Source organism: Rattus norvegicus, chromosome X, assembly GCF_021556685.1.
Source record: "Rattus norvegicus strain SHRSP/BbbUtx chromosome X, alternate assembly SHRSP_T2T, whole genome shotgun sequence".
In the NCBI taxonomy this organism is placed as follows: domain Eukaryota; kingdom Metazoa; phylum Chordata; class Mammalia; order Rodentia; family Muridae; genus Rattus; species Rattus norvegicus.
The window spans coordinates 10,762,685-10,790,407 of record NC_141554.1 but is presented as its reverse complement, the minus strand read 5'-3'; the positions used below and the strand labels follow the sequence as shown (position 1 = coordinate 10,790,407).

The 27,723-nt window shown below is 32.5% G+C and overlaps 1 protein-coding gene across 17 annotated transcripts in view; it reads left to right on the top strand.

The window, feature by feature from the left end:
• Kdm6a (lysine demethylase 6A) overlaps positions 1–27,723 on the top strand; it is a 142,521-nt gene that overhangs the window by 63,202 nt on the left and 51,596 nt on the right. For all 17 annotated transcript variants that reach the window (XM_087598918.1, XM_087598917.1, XM_087598916.1 and 14 more), the window contains 4 exon segments: positions 8,906–9,026; positions 20,541–20,595; positions 23,453–23,487; positions 25,767–25,860. In XM_087598918.1, coding sequence (XP_087455044.1) covers positions 8,906–9,026; positions 20,541–20,595; positions 23,453–23,487; positions 25,767–25,860 — 305 coding nt within the window.

Below are 27,723 nucleotides of genomic sequence, written 5' to 3'. Positions count from 1 at the left end.
ATGACTGGCCCCTAGGTTATTTGAACTGAATAATGAGTATGATAAAACTCAGATCCCAAGATCTGTGGGAGAAACATCCCTGATGGCTAGGTTGTTTTAGATCTTTACTGACTTCTAGAGAGTGTTTGCAAAACACTCCTGCTTCACATATTTCCACTTTCAGTTAACTTAAGTTCCAGATTAAAAGTCTGTTCTTAATCATATTAAATAAGGGAAATAGCATCTAACTTTAGAGTTAATTATGGTTAATTATGACAGTAGCATGTAAATTTTAATAGACCATAAAATGTGGGACCCTAACTACTGTGACCTTCTTTCTACTAATTCTCTTTTATTTACCAGACATAGTAATATGCTTTAATAAAAAGAATATAGAACTTGAGTAGGGTGATTCATATTATAGCTTCAAAAATCATCAGTGTACTGTTTTATAATTTCCCCTTTAGAAAAATTAGAAAATCATATGGAAATTGCGTTATTTTTCTACACTGTAAAGTCCTGTGTGGGTATTCTGATTTTGTTCTAGTCTCTTCTGTGTTTTTTGTTTGTTTATTTTGTTTTGTTTTTGTTTGTTTTTTTTTTTTGTTTTTGTTTTTTTTTTTTTTAAAGCTAAGTGAGTGTGGGAGGAGATTGCTTCTTTGGCCAGTGGGTACAACTTTATTATATACTTGATATACTGAATATTGTAGAGCTTTTACATCCGTTGACAATGATTTTATCTTCCTTAAAAAGAAACTTTAGACATGGATGGCATTTGCTAGTATAAATTTTCTTCTCTCTTAGCTTTCAATCTTGTTGATTGGCTTTTGATTTATAAGGACATAACACATTAATAGAACCCTACCTTTATATATACTAATGTAGAATATTTTAAGCATCCAGAAGAATATGGCTTTGCTTTGTCAAGTTTACAAAGCTATGATTATCTTTATAAAACTTTACCATTTTAAACATTTTTTATTTTTTGAAATTAAAATATTACACCATTTCCCTCCTCCCTTTACCTTTATTCCCTATAGTCCCTTCTGTGTACCCCCCCCCCCCATTAAAAAAAATAAAACAACCCAGTGTCTTACTGTGCAGTCCTGGCTAATCCAAAATTTATTAAGTAGATTATGCTAGTTCGAAACTCAAGGTAATCCTCCTTTTTCCACCTTCATAGTGCTAGCATACATCACCATACCTTCCTTTTTGTCTTAGTTGGTTTTTTTTTTTTTATTGCTGTAATAAAGTAGTTTGACCAATTCAATTTATAGAAGAGTTTATTGGGGTCTTAAAGTTTCAGAGAGTGAGTCTATTACCATCACAGTAAAGAAAGGAACAGCAAGTCGGGTACTAGAGCAAATGCTGAGAATTTACATCCTGATCTAAAGGTGGGAGGCACACTTACAAGGCCTCTCCCAACTCTCCCCAACAGCTGTGGACCAAACATTCAAATGTATGAGCCTATAGAAGTCATTTTCATTTGAACTACCACACCATTCTATCCTTGGTGTTTATTATATCATATTTGAAACCAAGGATTTTTAAGTCTAGTATTTTTAAGAAAGATCCTATTTGTGGAATTAAAAAGTGTAAATGTTTAGAACTACAGAAATAGTCTTAGAGGTGATTTGTACTTTTCTTAATGGTGTAGGTGAACAGAGGATGTCTTACATCTATTTAGCTTGCATAGGCAAGGTTAATCTCCAAGCATAAATTTTTTTTCTGTTGTACTGTTTTTGTTTTTAAATTAGTAAGTGCAACTAATTGTTTAGCCCTGGTTGGCCTGGAACTCACAGATTATGCCTCTCTACCTCTCTGCCTCTCTGCCTTGATTTAAAGGCATATCCAGCCTTTCTTTCCTGTTCCTTTGTTACCTTTTTTTTTTTTTTTTTTTTTTTTTTTTTTTTGGTTTATGACAAAGTATCACTGTGTAAGACAGACTATCTTTAAACTCACAGCAGTCTTCCTGCCTTAGCCACCTCAAGTGGTAACATCACAGGTGCAGACCATCACATAGCATAGGCAGTAGGTTTGGAGTTAGAATTTGCAAGGGTTCTCTTTGGCACATTGATAAACCTTTATGGCCCATTGGAAATAATGTAGGGAAGGGGGAAGCAAGAAACTCTAGAGTTTGAGTGGGTATTTGTTTCTCAGACTGGCCAGGTTTCTTATGTGGTTAACTTATGACCTTGCCTCCATATTGAAGGTAAGAACAAAATTAGTACTGAAGTTCAAAGTTATTATTTAATAAATTTGTGACCATATTAAGTTTGTTTATTTTTGATTCTTCATCTATGCATGATTTCTACATTTTTTATTTTACTTTGGAAAATGAAACTGAATGATAAAAGGATAATACAGGGTTTAACTTTAAATAAGTGCTATCTGTTACTCTATGTCACCACTGTTTCTTACATCTTAAATCTCATTTTATGGCTGTTTCCTAAAAGAGTTGTCTATACTTTTGCTCTGGTGGTGTGTTTTCTTGCTGATCAGCCAGCTCCCTCCCTATCCCTTCCTGAATCTACATCTCACATTTCTAATTTAATTTGTTTTAGTATTACTTGAACAACTGCAAAATTTAAAAACATTCAATAGTTTTTGGCGAGAATTTCAGAGTTTAAACTGAATTGATAATAATTTACTTAAGGTGATATATTTGGTGATCGCTATTAGGAAGTTTTGGTTCAACACCAAATTCTAGGAAATTTATTATGAAGTGTTGCTAGAAGAGGTTTTTTTTTTTTTTTCTCTGCCCCTCAAATTATCTGTACAAAGAGTCAGATGTCTCAGAATATTGCATTTTTGATACTGGTAGTATTTAAATAAATTTGTATTTAGTAATAATGCCCTGGCATTTGATGAGACTCTGCGTCTTACAATGTGTCTAACCAACATGTATGTTCAGATTAGTGATTCTTAATAGTAGCAACTTTATTAAGTACGTTTTTATTGCTAACCTGTTTGTTTCTTGACAGATTATAGTGTTCATTTTTTCTTTGGGAGATGATTTTTTTTTTTTTTTGGTCTGTTTCATTCAGTTATATTTGTAAGTTTTTCTAGTTTTAGTTATAGCCTCTTAGCCAGAGGAGCCATGGCGGGTACTAATACATTAGAGCAATATTAGATCTTTATGTGTTTTCTGACCAGTCAGCTCTATTATTGTTATTAATACTTGGAAATCTAGGAGCTTAAGCTAAGATGCCTAGAATGAGAAAGAAAGACAGAAACACAGTGTAGTAGAGAACTAGGAAGTAGTCTCTCAATTTGGTTTATTTGTGCATATGTGTGTGAATGAAGGTGGTCAGTTGCTATGATTACTTTAGAAATAAAATGCCTTTATAGAAAATCTATATCCTCAAGTGAGAGTATCAAGAGAAAAGGGAAATTCAGACTAGCAGAAAAAAATAGCTGAGGAAAACTCTTTTGAAAATATAATTGAAGGAATTGGATCTGCTTCTTTCAATAGATAGTCTGCATATCTCCCTAAAAGCACTTATCACCAATCTCTGGCCTGTTCTGTTAGTATTCTTTCCAGCAGCAGCAGCAGCAGCAGCATGGTCTTGCTGTGGCAAATATAAAGGGGTGTGTGTGTGTGTGCGTGTGCATGTGTGTTTTATAGGATTTTAGAATTTAGGTTGCTATGTAATTGGCAGGTATAATATGATATCAAAAAGGATTAGGAGAATAAGGCGGATATTCTTTTTGAGGGACAGATGTTGATGTACTGCTAGTACAGCTTTTTAGGATTCATTTCTACAGCACTGGGTTCTGTGTGTTCTTAGGGGTGAAGGAATTTCTGCTCTTTTTCAGTTGTTGCATTGAGTGCAGTGAAGAAAAAGATGTTGATTTTAGCAATGTTTTTAAAGCTTTCTGATAGCATAAAAAAGAATGGGAGAAAAATTAAACCTAATGTAGTTTTGGTACTATGATCCTGAGGCTTTGACATGGAATGTGATAAAAAAAAATCTAGTGTTTAACATGTAGTTTTGAGATATTATACAAACATGCTATTACTTCAAAATTTTATTACCAACAGTTGATGTTAACATATGCTGAGTTTATTAAATAATTTATACTTCAATTTTTTTGAGGTTGAATTAGAAGAGGCAGGAAATTTAAACAGGACCCAATGCTGTAGAAATGAATCGAAAAAAAAGCTGTACTAGCAATGCATCAAAAATTTAACTAAGGCAGGTTTGACTGACAAAAAGATTGTCGGAATTTGGAAGGGTTTTGATTAAACTTCAGAGTAATTAAGGATAAATATTTAAATCTTACAGTAAGGGAGTGGAAAATGTGTTCTACTTATTAGAGTGGTAATCAGGTTTTCTAAAGAGGGCTAGAGAGAGAGGGTGATTCACAGGCAAATGTAAGGCCTGGGAAATGTGTTCTTCCTAAGTTATTTCCTTCCCCTTCTAGTTCAACTTCAAATGATCCTTGTAGTCTTTCTAAGTATACTTTTTGAGCTAGTTAAACTAGCATTTTTAGCATCCCCTAAAGGGACCGGAAACATTTTTTAACCCCCTACTTTGTTCATGCTACTTCCTGTTTGATCTGCTTTTTTCTTTCGTTTCCCATCCTTAAATTTTACCTATTTGGCTCTTTGATTATTTCATCAAATCTGTCTAATTTCCCCTTACAAAGAACCTGTAAATTTCTGAATGGATATGTATAGGAGTACTTATGTATTGTATATGTGTATTTTATTACTAATTTAACAATTAGTTACTGATTTATTACTAATTTAGAATATTCTTTAATTTCTATGAAGTAATATATGATTATTTCATTTACCCCATTCATCAGTTCTTGAGGAAACTCTCTGAAGAGTTTTATTATTGACTTCAGAGATTTCAGGTTTAGTAATTTCTCTTTACAAAAGTGTCAATGTGGAAGCGTCATTTTGTTAGTGTTTTGCTATCAATCTAAATGATCATAAATGACCCCTTCCCTCACTTCCTTCTGTCCTTTTGTAGTATGATTTTCTAGATATCTGTTTAAAGGTGACCGTTATTTTAAAACATACTTAGTGATGTGTGTTTTTGTGGAATTAGTGCTATTGAGTTAGGTTCATATAATTTTTTTAAAAACATGATTAAATGAAACAATTCTTTAACCAGAAAATTTCATATAAATAATTTAATGATATAAAAAGTTGTTTCTAGACTATCAAAAAATAATCAGGGTTGGGGATTTAACTCAGTGGTAGAGCACTTGCCTAGCAAGCTCAAGGCCCTGGGTTCGGTTCTCAGCTCAAAAAAAAAAAAAAAATCAACAGTACTAGACACAGTGATATGTTCCTCCAAAAATTTTTTTCCAGTGGAGCATATTTGAAAACTGAATTATCAGAGTATTTCATATAGTTTTAAGTAGCCGTTTATCATATTTTAAAATTTTGTCAGGGTAAAATATTTGTTAGCAATGTATATATACTACAGAGACCATATTTTGGTTCCATGTATTTTCGAGAGATAGGAATGTAGTAAGATAATAACCAAAATTTGAATATAGTCTTTAGTTGTATTCATGCCCTTGTCCCCTACCCCCAGTTCTATTTTCCTAAGATATGGAAACTGAAGTGTCACATGAGAAAAACCAACAAAAGTTTTGATAGAAAAACCAACTTGGATAGTTGAATAAATGTATGTCTGTTAACAGGAGAGGATTCTTGATCAATAGAGACGAGACTTTAGAGTTCTTCCTACTCAACAAATAATCATATCTGTTATCTTTAAGTGATGGTATTGATTAGCATCTATTAACTTGTTGTCTTCCTGATGGAGTGATTTAGAGAGAAAAGAATGATGCAGACCTGAAGGAACAAACTTAGAAAAACTGGGGACAGTGCACCATAGGTAGAAAATGAATTAGATTTAACATTAAGAAATAGTTGATACTGAATTTACATGGTAAGTTTTGATTATAATAGTGGATTTAGAAGGAAGCTGAAAAGTGAAGATATTCTAGGTCAGGAAAATATAGTATAAAGAAATAGTGAAAGCAGGAGTACCAATATTTGCAGGCAGAAATTTTTGACATAAGCCATTTTACAGCTGAAGATGAACAATAACAACTGAGAATGGAGCTAACTGGCAACTGCCCATAGATGTTAAATGTAATAAAGAGATATGTTTATTAAGTTATTAGTTTTAAATAAACTACCTTTTTGAGGAAAAAGTGTAAGACAGAACACACAACTTTTTAAGGAATTTTTATCAATAATCTAGTAATGAGTTGCTGAAAGTTGTTTCTATAACATTGTAGCACCAAAGGAGTGTAAGTGAGTGAGTGAGTGAGTGAGTGAGTGTCTGTGTCTGTGTGTGTGTGTGTGTGTGTGTGTGTGTGTGTGTGTGTGTGTGTTGGCTGCACGTGCGGTTGTGCATGTATGTCTGTCCATGGCATAGACCTTAACAACGAGCATACCCCGAGCCTAATGTCTTTTTAGGTTTTTAGTATTTCTGAATCTAGGCTAATTGTCTACTCATAGAGATCATGTTTAAAATACAGCTATGTTAGTATATGTGGGATGTTGTGAACCAAGGTGGAAGAGATGTCTGTACTGAAGGGTCTGATCACAAACACTACATTTAAGGGCAAAAAAGGAGAAATTTAATTAAGACAAGAAATATTTTTCAAGTGGTTGTTACTGATGTCATGTAATCTTATTTGTTTTCTTCATAAACTCTTTGTTCTACCCTTTTTCTTTGTTAACTTCTTTTCTGCGATTCCACTTTTGTTTTATATCTGTGCCCGAGACCTGCCTGGGTTTTTATTGGCACATATGAAGATTGCTTAGCAGTTTTTCTGACTCACCTCATAAGGACATTGTGAAGTATCGGTCACGATTTTTATATTTTTTGAGACTGGGTCTCATCTATCCCAGGCTGGCCTTGAGTTCACTGGCTAGGTAACCAGGGGTGACCTTGAATTTCTAATTTTCCTGCCCCTACTTCCTCAATGCTGGGGTTAGTCAACCTTTCCATGCACCTCTGGTTTGTTCAGTGCAGGGGCTGGAACTTAAGGCTTCACCTATGTTGGGCAAGCATTCTTTCAATTCCCGTACATACATCTCTAGTTCACAATTTTTGCTAGCGCACCTTAAAAGGTGTAAATCATAAATATTTATTGCAGCGTGCTATTATAAAACAATAAACACTAATACAACCATCACTTGGGTAAATAAGTAAACATTATAACCACCCTAGAAGCTTCTGAACACTGCATACTGTTCTTTTCCACTGAGTTCTCAGTCCTACTTTCTAAACTTGATGCCTCTACACAAATAATACAACCTTCCTCTCATTGTGCTTGCACTGATTTTGAAACATTTTGTATAAGAATTTTAACTTGCTCTCTATTCTTTTCTGTTGACTCTTTCACCTCTCATATTATACATTTCTCAGACCCACATAAAAATCATCTAACACATGGATGCCTATTTCTTTAGGAAGAAAGTCAGTACTGTCATAAGCAGGTATATAGGTCTGATGCCGAATCTATGTTCTTCCTGCCAAATAAACTACCTGGTAGAAGTCTTTAACATTATAAATAAGCATGCGTGTGTGTGTGTGTGTGTGTGTGTGTGTGTGTGTGTGTGTGTGTGTGTCATTTTTTTTTAAAATAGCAGGCCAGGTACAATCCTCCAGAATAAAACTATTAAAGACATATGAAATATTTTATGGCATAAAGAATTAGCTTTTAGTTTGGAAAATCTAAGATTCAAAGTATTTACCTTTAATATTTGTAAGACTAGCGTTAGCTCATAAAAAGCTTTGCAAATATGTGGTATTATAGATGATAGAGGTTTTTAACTAATAGAAGGATTTAAATACTACCCAATATGATTTCAATATATTATTTTTGTTATTTTACTATTTCCTGCTATGTAATTACAAATATTCAAGACATTTTTATTTTGGAAACAGGTTCATGGTAGCCTAGTCTGACCCCAATCTCATTATCTTCATCCTTTCTACCTTCTGAGTACTAGATTTATAGCCGTGAATCACCATACTAGGTTTATGAGGTACTAAGGATCCCACTTAGGGCTTCATGCATGCTAAGTAAGCACTCTACCATCTGAACTACATCCTCATGCCACTACCTTTATAACTTTAAAACTTCAAAATATTTTGTCATTGTTTAATATGCCTTTTAAGCATTGGGCACACTAACATGATCAAGTTAAACAATGACAACATAAGAGTCCATTCAGTAAAAGCTTCTCTTCCCCGAGTTTGTTCTTCTTGAACCAAACTTTTTTCTTCGTTTTTAAAATAAATGAATATCTAATGAGAGTTTGAGGGAACGAGACTGACAGACCAATTTAACTAGAAAAACAAACTTAGAAATAGATCCACATTAATGTCAGCATTCCTGTAGAGTTTTCAAGTAAGGATGATCTTTTCTATATAATCTGGTTGCTGGATATTACTACAGAAATGAAAACTGACTCCTCATTAAGTGTAAAAGATAGAGTGCAGGTGGGTTGCACACCAGAACATGGAAAAGCAAACTGCAAAGTTTAAAAAAAGAAAGACTTACTTTGAATAGACTAGAAATAGGATTAGTTCCTAAACTTTCCTTTACAACCTTCCTATATACTCTTCTCTACCTCTCTCAAGAAATCCTAGAAACTAGTTATTTATGTAGAATTTGATTAAACCATGAGGTATTGTTTGTTTAAATAATGTGGAATAAATTTAATCTTCCCCTTTTATATGAAATTAGGTTCATTGCATTTAATAGGTTCAAGACTTAAATGTTCCTTTTGGTTTTTAAATAAAACTTACATTTTTTTTTTAATAAACCCGACATGTAAAAATAGCTTTGCATAAAACGAGTTTTACTGTACTACCAAGCAGAAATGCATACATGTGTTAAAACGTTAAGCTATCTTATGTCTGTATTCTTTCAGGGCTATTAAAGCATTTCAGGAGGTGCTTTATGTTGATCCCAGCTTTTGTCGAGCCAAGGAAATTCATTTACGACTTGGGCTTATGTTCAAAGTGAACACAGACTATGAGTCTAGTTTAAAGGTAGGTTGTTGGTTTTTTTTTAAGATACAATGTTCTATTTTCTGTGATTGTTGTTGTTGCTAAATATTAGAGCATTGAGAAATGTTGAAACTTATATAAACTTTCAATGAAAATTAATTTTGATGAAGGAATATAAATCAGTTATGAATTTGAAGAAAAATTGGGTTTTAAATATAAAGTAGTTTTGATACTAAGCCATGTGATAACTTTCATTTTAAGTTTTGTTAAGGTTTGTCAGGAAGGGATATTGGAGGATCTGAGAAATTCTCTGAAGAAGTGATTGACCACTGTAGAGCTACTTAATCTTGTATCTGTGACCTGGCCATCAACCTTTTTTAAAAAATATAGGACTATATAGATCTAGCTACTTCAACCAGCAGGGCATGTCTTGCATTTAAATAATAAAAAGTATTTATAAGGCAATTGGACTGCTGGTTTGTAAATATAAATATTGTCAGGGAAAGATAGTTTGTTGTTTGTTAAATATCTTCCTTTTTGTCGAGATTGAATATTTCTCCCAATTTTTCATTTTACATTGAGTTGCTTATACTTTCTTTGCCATTAGTACTAGGATTTTTGTTAAAACTGCTGCACTTCTCTGCATGACAAAAATACAGAATTTGAAAAGATTATATGTTCTAGGAACAAGCTTATGGTTTCATGAAGTTAATGACTATAATGGTTGCTGAGTTTTATTGCAAACTATCATGATTCGTAAGATTGTGGTAAGGTTATAGAAGGGAGATAAAGACTGACTTCACCCTGGCTCTAATTAGAACTGTGAAGTTTTGTTTTTTGTTTTTGTTTTTTCTTCCAATCAGTGTTTTTCTTTCCATGAGTATTTCTAATTATTCTAGATTTTTAAGTAGAAAATTATACAAACACTGTTTCTTCTCCAATCATTCATGACTTTATAAGGAAAAAAATGCTGATGAGAGTTATGCACCTAAGAACATTAAGACAAATAGAACGTAAAAATGTAGACCACATAAGGCAATGGTAAGTGCAGTAGAGGAATAGATCTCAGCGTACCTTAAGTAGTGTGACGAATATAATATCTGGAATTTACAGTTTTCCTCAGCTTAGTGGTATTTTTATTTTAAATATGCTGCGACATGTCATTGGCTTTGAAGTAGAAAATAAATTGGATATGTTGCCTTATGTATTTTAAAAATTCCTCCTCGGTAGCCAGTTTTCATTAGCTGTCAAAGTCTCTCACTGTGTTTTATTATACAAAATAAACTTACTTGAGCAGTTCATGATAATGTTAAAACATCTCTTAAGTTTCACAAGGTTGGTGGTGGTTTAGCAAACTTTATTCAGGGTATTTATTGGGGTGTTAATTAAATGTGTCTCAAATTATAGAATGTAGCTATGCCTGAATATTACTACAATGATGACTTCAGTAATTGTATGGATAAAAATCTCTGTTTTCAAGACAGCAACATTATTAGGATTTCCCTTTAATCAGAAGGTACAGTGTTTCATAGCTAACTGGAAGTATTTCTGCTTCCCTTATTTCTGCTCCACCAAAACCTTCCTGTGTGGTCAGGGCTAAGGTAAAGGCTAACTAATCTTGATCGTGTTGATCTTACCAAAATGTTCTAATTAAGAGCAGGCTTCTTTTTAGAAATGGCTTTAGTTATTTGTTTAAAACAATAAATAGTATCAATATTTATTTCATTTCTATAGACATGGGTGATTTTAAGAGCTCTTTTGATATATTTTTCTTTTTCATAATGTCAAGGTTTTGATTTGATTCTTTTCCCTTGTACTGATACTCATTTTTGAAGCCTTCTTTCTCTAAGTTATACATTGTCTATTATGGAAATTCTTTGATCTCAACATTTTCTGTCCAAGAGCAGCTTTTTTATTATATTACTGTAAGTGCTTAGCATTCAGTAAATGGAGTTAGAAGTCAGAAGTACTTCCCCTTTTGACTGCCTCCATTTTTTTTTACTAGTATTTTACCTCTGTCTGGATAAATGGAGAATTTCTATTGCTCTTCTATCGCATCAAACTTTTTCATAGTACAATATGTTGGAATAGATGCTTTGTAGGCTACAGTGTCAGCAGGTAAAATACCTTGCATTAAGCCTGACAGCTCAGTCAGTTCCTGAGGACCCACATGGTAGAAGGAGAGAACAGATTGTTGCAGGTTGTCTTCTGATCTCCCCACGTGTGTGCACACACAAATACAAATAAAGTTAATTTAACTAAGTACTTTATAGATTAAGTTGTCGTCAAGATCAGTTGAGTAAATGGATTTGAAGTTTCTTTGAAGATGATTTCCTTTTAGTTCTATGTTTGTTTGTTTGTTTGTTTTTTAAGGAGAGGAAGGATACTTTTATAGACATACTGTAAAAGACCAGTGAACTGGGCAGTAACTCGAATACTGTCTGTCTAGGTTGGCTTTTCTAAAAGCTGGTTGTCAAGTAAAATATAAGTGAAGAGCTTCCTTTTACATCTTTTGTATAGGAAGACTTTGCACAGCAATGATTTATGTGCTTAATATACTATTGTCATACTGGCCATTTGAGGCTGGAGAGATGACTGTGGTTAAGAGCACTGGCTGCTCTTCCAGAACGACCCAGGTTCAATTCCCAGCAACCACATGGCAGCTCACAATTGTCTGTTACTCCTGTTCCCGGGAATCCCACATCCTCATACAAACATACATGCAGGCAAAATACTAATGTGTATTAAAAATAATATTAGTAATGCTTCATAGGTAATGATTGACATCCATTCAGGGGATTGAACCTGTCTTCCTGTTAATCTTTTCAGAAGTATTATTTTACCTTTTATTCCGTTAGTTTGGAATAGACCTCTTGGCATTATTAATTGTTTATCAAAGGAAATGTCCTCATTAGAACACTTAAACTCAGTCTTTGAGCAAGGCTCAAGTCCCTAAAAAATTCCTACATAATGGAGGGATCAGGAAATGAATAAAAAAGAATATTGTAGTAGTTAGGATACTGTGAATATTCCTTCTGTTACAGATCAGATCTTTAAAAATATTTTTGTGTTTGTTGACGTATATGCATATATATGTACACATGTGCTTGCTTGAAAGCTAGAGGAGAATATCCTCCTCTTAACACTCTCCACTTACCTCTTTGAGGTAGGATTTCTTCTTCATCCTAGGACTCACAGCTTCTCAACTAGGCTGAAAGCTACCAAGCCGCAGCAGTTCTTCTTTCTCTGTCCCATTCATAGCCTGAGTTATAGGCATTCACAGAACACCCTGCTTGTTTCTTACATGGGCGCTAGCATCCAAACTCCAGTCTTCATGGTTGTGTAGCAAACAATTGTAATTACTGACTTATCAGTCCAGCTCCAGATCAGATCTACTCTACCTTATTTTCTTGACTTCTTCCTGAAGAGAGGTATAGCTTATGTAATACTTTTTACACGATAAAAGCATTTATACAAAATAAATTATTTTCTTGTATGTTTCTTTTATCTATATGTGAAATACATTCCAGGGCTTCCTGGTCTTAATTCAGTTAGTATTTCATATTTTTATCAAAATATATCCCCAAAACAGATTTGTTCTGTTTGAGTACTATGTAAATAGCTCACAACAAGCAAGTGTGGCTTTGAAATTTGATGCTGCCACATACCTTGTAACTAACTATGTGACTTTAGCAAAATTACTAATATCTGACTCTTTCTGTGTCTACTGAGCCAGAGTAACCATGTCTACCTCACAAAATTGTTATACAGCTGGGTATTTATGTGTGTAGACATACCATTTGGGATCTTATAAGTAACCATTTTTCCCAGCTATATAATAGGACTATAATAGGACTAGGAAGTATCTCCTTATTGGCCTGGGCTGATCTAGAACTTATTGTCTTCCTGTCTTCTTAGCCCCACTGTTGGGATTCAACAGGAATATGTACCTAGTCCAGTTTTGGTTTTCAGTTTACTATACTTTTGATTTGGGTATGGTGGGTTGGTCTCCCCACAGCCGCCACCCCGTGCTCCTTTGTTTTGTTTTGTTGTTTTTGTTATAGGATTTGATGTAACCCAGGCTAGGCTTGAACCTAGCAGAAGTTAGTGCTCAATTCTTCCTTTTTTAAATTAAATTTTATTTTATGTGTATGGATGATTTACATGCATGTTTATCTGTATACTACTTTTTCCTGGTACCTGAGGAAGGTAGAAGAGGACATCAGATCCCCATGGGAGTAGAGTTATATAAGTTTGTGAGCTGTTATGTGGGTGCAGGAAATCGAACCTAGGTTCTTTAAAACCAGTATTCCTAACCACTCAGCCATGTCTTGAGCCTTGAATTTTTGGTCTTTCTACAGCCATCTCCTAAGTCCTATGATATATGATTTGTGTGTCTGTTTTATTTTGATTGTTTTTGTCAGTCTACCAATCCTCAGAAGTATGAAATTAACAGCCTTATTTTTAAATCACATAGCATTTTTTTCTCATTAAACTGGCCACTGAATATCTCCTGGTTTAATTGGTGGTAGACATACCATTTCTTAATTCATTTGTAAACTGGTTTACTATTACCTGAGTGTGACTGCATTTCAGATGATAAGGCTTTTTGTTCGTTATTTCCTACATCACATAATACCCTGCCCCAGTAGAATCTAATTGCCATTTTAACTCAGTTAAATGAGTTTAGGGTGTGATTTTTATTACCTTTTAGTGCTGTTAATAATTACTATTAATAAGTAATAATTTATATGTATATATTTAAAGCAGTGTGCTATATGGCTGCTTCTCTAAAAGTACACTGATTCTGACAGATAGTTTCTATAGTGCCCCACATTTCTACACCCTGCTATACTATTAAAATTATTTCTCACATTTGAAATTAAAACAAGAACTATGTTTTTCATTCAGTCAATACATATTTAAATATTATTAAAACATATCAAATTAACAGTTGTTAGATTTGGGGGATTAGTGCTTAAGAGCACTTCCTGTCCTTCCAAAGAGTCAAAGGAAAACTTATAGTAGTTGGTTCTCTCTTCTTACCATGTGGGTCCCATGGGTCCCAGGGATTTAAATAAGGTTATTAGCTTTTACACACTGATCCATCTCACTAGCTCATTTTGAGTTTTTTTTTTTTTTAAGGGACTCCCCCAACCTTTTTTAAATCTGAATTTATGGCCTGTTGCTAGTGTCTTTTTATAATTTGATATTTGAAGATAATAAGATAAGAATACAAAATACAGTTGAAGTAAAATAGATTGAACCCAAATGATACTTTTAAAAAATTAAAAATAAAAGCGTGGCACTTTACCAGGTATAGGTATGGCTTAAATGATCAAGTGAAAGGGGCTATAAAATGTTAAATGCCTAATTGCAATATAGACTAAAAAGAATTAAAAAGAAATTGGTTTTATATGTTGTCTAAAAAACCTGATCTCATTGTTTCTCTGAATGCCTCATATATCATTTTATCTTACATCATACTTTTATGCAAAATAGCAATTCACATTCTTTCCACTTTACTGGGAACTATTCATTTCTGGTTGTCTGATTTTAAAAACTTATAACTCAGGTTAGATTTGATCTTTTTGGCCTAGATCTTCCAGTTACCCTGTCTCAGTACCTAAGTGCTAGGACTGCAGGTATGAGCCACAATATCTGGTTCAAAATTTGTGAATTTTATTCTCAATTTTAAATGGTCATATATTAACACTGAAAAAAAATAAATGAAGACGATACTCACTTCAAGAAACCACCTTTTAATTTATAAAATACTTGTTTATTATTATAGATGCACAGATTGTTTCATGTAGTCAAGCATGTCCTAGGAATTTGAATATTAGCTATTAATTTTATCCATAGAATTAATATTCATGTTTTTATTGATACTTTAACCTTACAGTTTTGCTATTTCTGTTGTCTGGAGACAGTGACAGTTACTATTACTTATTTCATACTTGATGTATTCTCATTCCTTCTTGATGTTCATTTCTTACTTTTTCTTTCATTTTGAAAATTCTGGTTTTAGAGTGGATTGAGAGTGATTATCTCATGCATATGATTTACCTTTTAAAAAGGTAATTGGAAAGTTCCCCATCTCCTCCAGTAATTTAGAAAAAATGTGTTGGAAATTTTAAAACTTAAGACTTAGTGTTGGATTTAGCCTATAGCAAGGTAATAAGGAAAGAAATTCTTCACTAAAGGATACTATAGAGTATTGGTATGTCATAGGATCCATATTTACTAATTCTTTGAATTGGTTGTAACAAAGTGAGAAAGGCCTGTTCATTATGTTTTTTTTAACTTTTTATTTAATGAATTTCATATGCTAGTATCTTTGTTATTGGTAGCAATGTCACTAATTCTAGGATGAAGTTTATAAAGTTGTATTCAGTTCCACAGTTAAGCCTTTTGAGAGACATCTTAATACTTGGGGTGTGTGTGTGTGTGTGTGTGTGTGTGTGTGTGTGTGTGTGTGTGTGTATGTATTTAAGCATAGATTAAAAATCATGAGAGCATGGTAGGATTTGTGGTAATTTTTCCTACTTTTACTTCATTGTATATTCCTTTCTTCAGAATAATTGTTGGCTCTTTATGATACTGTAACATTTTGCTTTGACTTTTTATGGTCAGCAGAAATATGAATTCTGATTGTGGAAATTGGAAACCATTTTTTAAGGTTGAAACCTTAAACCTTAAAGCAGTACAACCCTGTTTTTCCATTGGGTAGAACACCAATGTTTCTTTTGATCTGATGCCATCGCTGCCTGCTTTCTATATGTTTTTATGCTTATTTGTGGAACACAATATACTTTCCTTCTTTGTTCCTTTTTCTACTAGTTAATTTTTACTTTATCTGGTGATCAATTGACTTATGTGGCAATTTAATAATAGTTACTTCACTCTATCTGTCAAATTTTGTTTTTATATTTGAGTTTTATCTGAATTTGATTTTATGTTCTCCATATAGAAAGTATTCAAAATGTGTAAAATACTTTAGTATCTATGAAGTATGTTTGAAAACTTCCTAACTGCTTATATATGTGGTTATAAGTATGTCCTATACAGGAGAGTTAGGGTAATTTGCAGCTCTCATAAATGACAATTTTCTTTCCTAGATGTTTTAAGAGCTCAACTCATTTTCAATTCAAAAGTGACTATTAGCATTTGTTCATAATAATTTAAATTTATAGTTACATTCGGTGTTAAACCACAACTTTATAAAGCAGTTAATATATCCAACTTTACCTTTAAAAAGTTAGTTTGAAAATAAAATTTTACAGTAAAAATTATATATGTACCAGCTTTATTTTGAAATAGCTATAATTTATTCACTCTGAAAGTAATTTGAAAATGAGGTTGCCTCATTCTGTAATTTGTGTGTACATATTGGACACATGTCTAGGTTTTTTTGGTGTGTGGGAGATGTCAACACAGGGTTTCTTTGTGTAGCCTTGGCTGTTCTGGAACGAACTTACTCTGTAGACCAGGCTGGTCTTGAACGAAGGGGTCCACCTGCTCTCTCAGAGGTGTGTGCCACTGCCTCACAGCCATTACATTTTTAATGAGTCACTTCTACGCTTGCAAACTATTATAACAATATTAGGAGGCTCAATGGAATGGATACACGGGGAAAAGCTGAGTAAAAGCAGAAAGACAAATGGGTTCTCAGATGAATGGATGGGTAGATACATGACAGTTAATTGAAAGGATGAAAGGCTTAGTTTGGTTTATAGTTTTGATATAGGCCATCATTGCAAAGAAGAAATAGGGACAGAAACCTGCCTGACGTGGCAGAGAATAGGATGCAGAAACTGCCTCAGCAATGATTTCACAGCTTTCCTACAGTGCCACTTGCTGAGGGCCATATATTCGAACACTTGAGTTTGTAAGGAGCATTGTACATCCAAATTACTACAGTCAGTTTCATGACTAAAATGAGCGATAAAGTAAAGCAGTGGATTTTGAATTTGGGAGGTGAAAATTCTTTGCATAGAGATAAGTCATAAGTATATTGAGTTGGAGTTACTGAAGGGCTGTCAGGTGGTATAGGCCAAAGCCTAAAACCAGAAAGAAGAGTTAGAAAAAAGACAATTTGAGTATCAGTAGTATGCAATGTATTTTGTCTTGTTTTGTTAAAGAAACTTTTAAGAGAGATCGGGCTGGCATAATTTCAAAGAGAGCTCACCTATTTTTCAATGAACATAGTCAGGATCTGATAGCTATTAGGAAGACATCAGTATACCATAGTCTTTCCTTGAGCAGTCACAATAACTCTGTAAAAAGATAAGTTTGAGGGCTTTAAGAGAATGTTAGATCAGCTTAATCAAGACTGTCTTGTGTGCTCTTCTATAACCAATTTCAGAGAACAAATCTATATATCCTTTCAGCCTACATTTCTCTTGTTTTAGATCAATTAAAAAATTTTTAAATTATACCTTTGGAAGTCTATAATAGTGAAACTGATTTGCAACTGTATCTGGCATGTCTTTCCTTTTCTCAGGTAATACATAAAGCCCTGTTTTTAAGGTCCCTACAAAAATAAGTTATTCAGCCTGAAATATTTCTTATTTTCATTGTCTTTGTGTTTGTGTGTTCCTGTTACAGTCTGTTCTCTATTTCCTTAGCAAGTTAAAACAAAACGAAAACCTTCTAGCACACCAACTTTAATGAGCATTACATGTAGTGCTAAAGCCATAGTAGAGGTCCTGGTATAGAATAAAAAACTGGCAATGTTGCTAACATGTAACTCTTTTTTGGTTTTTCAAGACAGGGTTTTTTCTCTGTATAGCACTCCTGTCCTGGCCTCTGCTCCTGAGTACTGGGATTAAAGGCATGTAGCACCACTGCCTAGCACTAACATATAACTTTTAAGTTACTATGCCTATTTTCATTGAACACAGATAATAGTTTTGGCAGTTTACCCACCATGTTTATATGTTCTGAAATAATGGTCTAGACAGACAAGCACACAATGTAATAAAAACCCCAGAACAGTGGCATTTAACAACTGCTGTTGGTATATCAGAATGATATGCAGATTGTTTTTCTGGTTTGAATGATAGTACCTCCAATTCTTGCTTAATCAAAACCTAGTGGATTGGGCTTAGAATCCAAATATTGCTCTACATTAATAACTTGTAAGTAAATGAGAAAAATTATTGCTTATCCATAAGATTTTGAATAGACAAACACTAAAGCTAGAAATAAAGCACTTAAAAGAGAAAATTTAAAACTTGTTTTACTTGTAATTATGTGGATATAGATTTCAGGCTTTAATTAGAAATTAAGTAATTGTTAAATTATAAACAGTAATTATTTCATAAGATATTTCATTTTCTAATACATGGTTTGAATATATAGTCTTTTCCTGATTTCCCCTTATCTTTTCTCTTTGGAATTGTAGTTTTGAACTGATGGAACAGTGATTTGATTGCCTCTTTTAATATTTTTGATAATTGTATAAATATATGACCAAAATGATTCACACCAGGTTTGTCTGCAGAATCATGGATGCTGATAGATGATCTTTGTTTCAATGTTTCTGTGAAACCAGTAGAACTCAAGACTGTCCTCTTCAAGGCTATTTCCTTTTAGTTTAGTTCTTTCTTTTCTTTCCCAGATAGGAAAGGGATGTTTTCTCTCAAATATGAATTTCTTTTTACAGGCTAGATGAGACTTAGAAATACAGTACAATCTGAAAGTGTGATTGCTATGCTGTTCTTTCAGTGGAGAGGAAAGCCTGCTTTACATTCTTACTACTTATGTACCTTAAAATAGACTGTTATTGCTCTGGTAGCACACCAAAGGGATGTTTGAAGATATACAATCTGTTTAATAGACTATAGAAAAGTACAAAGGCTCTTTGAAGTATTAGATATTTAGAGTTTTTCTTTTTTTTTAAATTCAGTCAAGTGTAGTATGTAGCTTTTTACTTTGGTTTTTTGTTTGTTTGTTTGTTTTTTACCACTGTGTCCAGTGTGTATATGTCCTTAGGGCATTAGAGGCTTCCACTTAAATATTTGTTAAGTGTTTTTAAGATTTAAAGTGTTTTAATTTAGGATTTTGTGTTCGTGTTCTATTACAGTTTAGCCATTTAGAAGTCACTGAAAGCCTTAAAATTTAAAAAAGCTATAAATGCAGAGGCTAGCTTGAGTTTGCATATATGTAGCAGGTGCTTGAAATTGTATACACAGTAGTTCTATTCTTATCAAATGGTACTTTTCTAACTTTCCTTCCCATATACTGTTGGATAACTGATGGTTTATTCTTATTAGGTGAAGGTTCAAGTTCACCAAGTTCAGCTATTTTGAAATACAATACTTAATACTTGGTGATAGTATTACTTTACTGAAAGTTATTAATTCTCTTGGAGCTTACATCTAAAAGTTGTCATCATTAATATCAGTTATTTTAATACGGTTTGCTTAAATAGAAATTAGCTTATTTAAGTTGATTAAAATGGCTTATATTATGATTGTTTCAGTGCTAAAGTTTTATGGCACCTAGAAAATTAGACAATATATATTTGCAGGACATTTTTTCAGAACTATTCAAAGATTTTTATTATTTTGTTTATTCAGCTTAAATGTGTACTAATTCTATAATGCTTATTTATGTTTACTTTTTTTGTATGTTCAATTTTATTTTGCAAAACTAGGTGTCAGATATTACCAAGTGTTTTGCATTTTAAAGCATTTGTGTTAAATGTTGATGATGAAATGAATTTTTTATGTTTATAGTAGGTCCGTGTAATACTACTAAACTACTAACCTTAATATTATCTGAGGAATTAAACAAATTGTATGCATATATTCTAAAAGTTCTGATTAGTTTTATCCTTCATGACCATTCTCAGAATAAAACTTTTCCTTTAAAAATTTTAAGTATCAATTTAAGATAAAAAGTAGCTGAACAGTACAGTTGGATTTTGACTTAGCATTCTTAAAAAGGATGACACAGTAGATTGGGTGTTTGCCTGGAGAACAGGAGACCCTTTGATTACCAGAATTGTTTCTAAAAATAAATAAATAAAAAAGATTCATTGTATTTAAATTGCTTTGTAACATTTCCCATTTACTTGAATACTTAAAATCTAAAGCCTTTTCATAAATAAAATGATAGATACTTAGGATAATTTGATAAGATTGACTCTTCAAATTCTCTATTTTTATCTGCTTCAAGAAAATAACTCAACATTAAATATATCTCAATTGGTAGCATTAAATGTTCAAAGTAGGGCTGGAGAGATGGCTCAGTGGTTAAGAGCACTGACTGCTCTTCCAGAGGTCCTGAGTTCAATTCCCAGCAACCACATGGTGGCTCACAACCATCTGTAATGGGATCTGATGCCCACTTCTGATGTGTCTGAAGACAGCTACAGTGTATTCATAGAAGTGTTCAAAGTAATTCTCATTTATTGGTTTGTAAATTCTATTTATGGAACGTAGCTTCAGTATTTTGTTAGATCTGATATACCTGAAAAAATATTTAAGATCTTTTCATATAACTCTAAATTTTTAATGCATTGGCTTTCTTTCTCCTTATGTACAGCATTTTCAGTTAGCTTTGGTTGACTGCAATCCCTGCACTTTGTCCAATGCTGAAAGTAAGTATTAAATACCTTTTGATACATGTGTTCAGATCAAACCATAACAATACTTAAAATCATATTAACAAATTCTGTATAGTTTATTTCTTCTACACTTATCGAATATAACTATGGCTGCTTAACACATAGCACTTAGGAGATTAAATAGTGTTACCAGTCAGTCTGAAACATATATGTATTGAAGTAAACTGATGAACAAGGTTAATTTTTTTTTAAATAGCTTACTAGTTATATTGTAAATGACTTAGATGGATTACAAATAACATTTGCCAGCCATTTAGTAGATATCCAAAGGTTTATGTAGGAGCTTACTTATTATGCTCTGATGTTAGAAAATACTTTGATTTTACTATAATAGTTTCATGTATCATATGGAAAGTTTGAGGCGACATTTTCCAGTAACTTAAAGAAGAATGCTGTGGTTTTCTTTATTTTCTTTCTCTGTATAGATTTCTTTTTTCCAGGAGTTGATAGCTTGATATGTTTATCAGCCTGAATGTTTTAGTGTCTATTTAGTATACTTTAAAGTAACCAATTTGATAATTGGAGTATTTTTTTTAATTTAGCTATATTTTTAAAAAAGATTATTTCTTGAAAAGTCAATTGAGAAGCTGACTAACACTATACCAAAATTTCAAGTTATTCAGTAGCTGTTGTGTGTCTGAAAGTAAATCATTTTGCTATAAATTGTTTTTGTATTTTTTTCCTTTAATTCTGTTTCCTCTTCCTCCTTCTTCCCTCTTCCTTCCTCTTAAGGGAAAAGTTGAAAGAGAACAGTTGAAAAACATTGTTGTATTAACTTGAATACAAAAGTTGAAGCATAAAGAGTTGTGCTGAAGGATACAGATTCAGTACCCAGCTACCGTGTCCTTCTGTCCTCTGACTTAGACAGCAGTATAGAAAAGTGTTAGTGACAAGTCATTTCATTGTTGTGAAATGTTGAAGGAAAATTTTAGATTAGTGAAAACTTGGCAGAATTTTTAATATAACATGGATTAATAGCATGGGCAAATTACAATTGTAGCCTGGTGATAGAGCACTGTGCCTTCCAAAAAAGAAGTGTAAGGTAAAGAGAGCTTTGAACACCAATTCTGTAGGAAAAATCTTTCTAGCAGTATTTCAAAAATGTAAGTTACTGTTTATAATTTGAAAACCAAGATCATGGTGATGTGAGACTTTCTGTTATAAGATTGCTTTGGATAAAATAGTCTTCTGGTATTAATTTTGCTAATTCTGAGTAAACTTAGTTTTATGACCTTTTGTGGCAATATTAGTTTATCCCAAATGTAATTTGGTGGTGAAATTTTTTTATTTGTTTGTTTTGCTCTATTTCAAAGACGAATTTAAAGAAATTAACTCTATGGTACTTTTCATACTATAAAGGGCAACATTGGACTTCGTAATTCTTGAAATAATGAGATCCTTTTCATTAGTCCATAAGATGGCCTAGAGGAAGTTTATAGAGTGGCAGTAGAACACCAAGTAGCTAATGTTTTGTTTTGATTACCATCTCTTATTAGACATCAGTATAGAAAAATGTTAGTGGCAAGAAGTTTTGATATTTTAGAAGACTCTATCTTTTCTTCCTGTAGTAGTCTGTCTCAAATAACAAGGAAATAATACTACTGGAATTCTCTATAGAGTTGTGCTGTAATAGGCAAAGAGGAGTAGGTACAGGCCCTTAAATATCTTCTTTATAATTTAAAACTTCATTATTTAGAGGGTTTTCATGTTCTAAAGATTTTAATTTTCACTTATCTGATGTTTAACATAGTGTAATATTTTTAAATTAATATGTTATTTTAAAATTCATTGTTTCCTTACCTTGTGTGATGTTGTTACCCTGATACTCAGCTAGAGAGAATAAGAATGAGGAATCACCCATAGAAATGAATAAAAAGGTAGCTTTCCACTCCTTGACCACACTGTCAGGCATCATTTTCAGAAATCTACATTGATAACAAGTTTCTCTGAAAACTTGATCCTAGCTTTGAACCTTCTGTGTTTTTTTTTTTTAAAGCAAATGTACACAGGCTAAATTTATGTAATCTTGAGAGGCTCTGAGAGTACTTGAAATCAATTTATAAAATCTAAATAGAACATAAAAAAATTTTAAAAAAGGGGGGTATCAGTCTTCATTCTTGGTTTACTTTCATACGTGGACGATGAAATATCAGGAAGAAGGAAAATTAAAAGCCAAAATATTCTCTTTTTATTTTCAACAATTGTATTTTAATTCCAGGACTGTTCAGTACTTTTTTTCCAAGTGATTTTACTTGTTTGTTTCTAGTTAATGATCAAATCTAACTCTGAAGCACTAAAGAAAAAGAAATCAAACACCCATCTTTGTGTTAGTACCATGATCATTCTGGCCTGTAACTTTTTAATAAGTATTGTTCATGTGTAATATAACATATAAACATAAAAGTATAAATCTAATAGCTCATTTGTTTTTGTTTTCTGTTAGATATTGCCTTTAACACATATTTGACTTTTAACTCAACTTGAAGTACTATGCCTTGAAATGTAAAAGTTTATAAGATTTGCCTATTTACTTATTTAATGTTGTCATTTGTAACTTTATAAACTGTATACTCATTTGCTATATCTGTTAACAATAATTAATAACTAACACATTTTGATAATGATTAACAATGACTGCTATGGTTTATTATCCTATTCTATAGTATGATTGTATATTTTTTATTAAAAGCAAGTGAAAGTTATTCACCTATTACTTAAATCTATGTAATATAAACCATGCTTATATTCTGTAATGTCATTCTTGCCTAATTTACCCCAAATCTTGCTGTATTATTTGTGACTTGTTTTTGTTTTTTATCATTCTTTATAGTTCAGTTTCACATTGCCCACTTATATGAAACCCAGGTAAGTGTTTTAATTTTACCCAAGTGAAAAAGAATTAATACAGTATCAATTATACTATGCACTAATGAAATTAAGTATATGCAGGGAACTTAATGCAATTTGGGGTATTGTTACATACATATATACTCATTAAGTTTAGTCAGAACGTTGCTTCATCAGTTGATACACAAGAAACTTGATATATCCAGAGAGGAATCACTTATAACTTGCTTATAAACTTGATTTAGTTACGTTTACTATTTCTTTTGCGGTAGAGAATGCTTTATTCTCTTATAGATGCTTATTATAATATCTTGTTTTTAAATGATTTTTTTAATCAGTTACCGTGTGTGTGTGTGTGTGTGTGTTTGTGTGTGTGTATGCATGAGTTTGTGTACACATGTGTCCTTGAATTTATGGGAAGTTGTGATCCACCAGATATGGGTCCAGAGAACAGAGCCATCTCTCCAGACTTTTATTTTGATTGTTTAAAGATCTCACAATGTAGTCTAGCTTGCCTTCAGCTTATTATCCTTCCATCTTAGCATCCTGAGGCAGGGATTATAGTTGTTTTGTCAACTCTCTGTTCTCACTTGTGATTTGTGCTAGCTTGCTATGTTCAGTGAACTCCTGTCTCGAGGAAGAACTCACTTGCATTTTTTTCTTTGTATTTTTTCTTATTAGTAGACCTTTAATGCAGTTATCATTGTTTTGTACATAACATGAGGCAAAAGCCAACTTTGTGTTTCTTGATATGATGCAAACATTTACGTGCATGTCACTGTTCTATATTTCTCGGTTTGGTGTATATAACAGCATTGAGATATTTTACAACATATGGTCTCTCTATGATAAAAATCTGATTTTATTAGTTGAAATAGCTCCTAGTCTCCATTATCTTAGGTTACAACCAGTCATCTTAAACTGACTTAGCAAGGTCTTTATAAGCAGTTTCTGAATTTTCTGCTCAGTCTTCTAGTATTCTAAGCATGTGAACATTTTTCTCCAAAATATGCTATCTGTATACAACATAGTATATTTTCTGTTTCTGTTTTTGGTCCTCATGCTACTTTGTAGCCCCAACCATTTCCATTATGTGTTTATTGTTCAACAATATCTTTTGGTTGAAGGAACTAGGTTGAGTATGTTAGTCCTTATCCTACTTAACTACTGCCTATTTAACTTTTGTAGACTAGATAAGATTAATGTCTTAGGAATTAGTTGAGTTCATGAACTTCAGTTAATAAGTAGTGATAATCTCAATGTGCAGTTGTCTAAAATGCTCCCTCATAATGTATTTATATAATATAGTTCCTTAGTTATTTCCAGTGCTGCTTGTTAATTTCATTTGATACTTAGAATGAGTTAATAGATTGATTAGAAATTACCTTTTATATTTAATTTGTAGATATCAGATCATAGGGTACGTGACTTGTCTGTAGCTCACATAGCCAGTTTTGTATTTCTCCCTACAATTTTTTATGATTTACTTCATTCAGGCAGTTAATAAGTATAAATGGCAGTAGTAATAAGAATAAAAGCCACTGCATCCTATTGTTCTACAAAATGTTATTTAAAGGCAATGTTTGTAAACTTTCCACTTTTTGGCCTTTTGTTGTTTTAAACTTTATGACTTTTGTGAGAATAGCTTTTGGTCGTGTTAAAACTTTGCAGGCAGTACTATGTGTAAATGGTCACATTTAGAAATTTGCCTGTGGAACTTGAAAATACTATAAGCATTGAATAGTATAATTAATTAATCTTAATTAAAATTATAGATGTTATAAATATTGTGTAAGATTTTATATTCTGGAAAGATTATGTCTATAACAGGATTTTAATTACTTTTGTGCCTGTGATTTTTATTATAGCTTTTTGGGGGAGGGGTGTTCTGTATTATTGAGTTTCTTGGGAACTTGCTAAGGAGACAAATTATACTCTTGGATAGAGAGTACTCTCCTGACATTATTAAGTAAAATTGAGGTGATTCACATTATTAAGTGAGTTGATGATTTTAGTTATTGGGAATTGGCAAATACTTAAAAATTAAAAGGATATATTTTAATGATACATTGTTATGATGGGTGCTATTACTAGCTTTACATATACAGAGTGGAACATATCTATTTGAATGTGTCTGGTGTTAAACATCAGTAATAGAATCAGCACTTTCTTACTTTAAGCTAGTTTTTTTTTTTTTAATCTGCCAAAGCATTATAAATACTATATATAATTCTTAATAGTGGGATACATTTATATTTTTTGTTTTTTTTCTCTAAATTTCTTTTTCTGCTCTTTAGAGGAAGTATCATTCTGCAAAAGAAGCTTATGAGCAACTTTTGCAGCTAGAAAACCTTTCTGCACAAGTAAAAGCAACTGTCTTACAACAATTAGGTATGTAATCGCATTATGTGTTCTTCTGTTATTCTTTTTTCATAGTTGATAAAAATCTGAACCCTCTGTTAAGTGTTTTCTATCTTAGTCTCTATACTGTAATTTTCGGATATACATGGTCCTTTTAAATTCTGAAAATTCTCTCTAATCATTGGGTAAGAAGGCATGAGAACTTCTTTTGTACCAGGTTCATTTGTAATTTATGTTAAGTGAAATTAACTGATTTAGTGGTTTATGAGCTTCCTTTCACAGCTTCATAGGTATTAATCAGTAAAATATTTATCTTAAAATTACACGAACTCTAGCCCACTATAGGTTTTGTAAGCATGCAGTCCTATTTTAATGTTAAATGTGAGGGTATGTAGCCATTTAGGCTTTTAGATAACTGTCTTGCAAAGAGAACAATAAAGCCCTTCAATATTTAATTTTGTTACCTAATTATTGAATCTGTCCCCCTCACCTCTACCCCATAATTTGTATTTGAGTTCTTCTTGGTTTGGTTTGGGTCTAGGAAAGTTAGTTGTCAGTTTTTAACTATCATTGTATACATGTATTTTTATAATAGTTATTTACTGTAATTTTGAAGTCAGTTTTAAACGTCCATTTATTGTGTTTCACTATATATACATAATGACATTACGTGTTATTTGTTCATTGCTATGATAAAACAACATGACCAAGGCAGCTTATCAAAAGAAGGGTTTGTTTTGAGAGTCTGACTCTAGAAGGATGAGAATATATCACAACATGGCAGTAGACAGGCATGTTGGTAGGAACAACAGAAAGCACTCATCTCCATCCTTATGGGTGGAGCCAGAAAGTGAAAGAGGAGCAGTAGACAGATAGGAGAAAATGAACTGACAGTGATGGCAGGGAGCTTTTGAAACCTCAAAGGCCACCCAGGAGACATACTTCAGCAAGGCCATACCTTCTAGTCCTACCCAAACAATGTCACACACTGGGAGCCAAGTATTCAAATGCCCCATTCATCGCACCATACCTTCATATGAAACCTTTGTTTTTACATTTTAATTTTGTCTATTTTTAAGAATTATAAGTGTATCAAAATACTTTTAGCGGACTACAGTGTTTGGGTAATAAGAATTTTTTTCATTGAATTTAAAAATGTTGCTAGTATAGTGAAAAAGATTTTGTTTTTTAACTTGGGAAAAACACATGTGATGCTTTCAAAGTTATTTACCTCTCAACTAATGGCATGAATATAAATGTTTTTATCCATCTTATTTCTAGTTGTTTTCCATGCAGTTTTAGCTTCATAGAAGAATATATGTATATCCTCCCTTTAACCAATCTAATTGCTACTTATCTAATACGCACACATTTTTAAGAAATAGATTATTGGAATATGGTAGTTTTATTTTGTCTGATTCATAAATCACCTGATGTTTGACAGTGGTTTGTTAAATTTCAGAATATAAAAGTAAACTCATGACTTTGTGTAATTATGTTTGCTTCATAGTAGCTTGCTTTCTGTTTCTGGGCCAGTTCTGGTTAAAGGCCATTTCTTTAGAGACTGCTTTAAAAAAAAAATTAGACTGCTTTAAAAAAAAAAAACATATTATGGGGGCAGGGGACACCGTGCACTTGCAGGGACACAGGTACCATGGCCTACCTGTGGCAGTAAGAAAGGCACCTACACCTTTCAGGAGTTCATTTTCTTTTTCTCCCAGGGATTGAATTTATGTACTCAGACTTGTAGAACAAACACTTTTGACTGGTGAGACATGCGCCCATCTTGTTCTTTCTAGTAATAGGAGCAGATGGGAAGTATGGTCTGATTTTTGTTTTGTTTTTCATTTTGATAAAATATGGTAACTGAATTCCTTTAAGATGTCTTTGGGT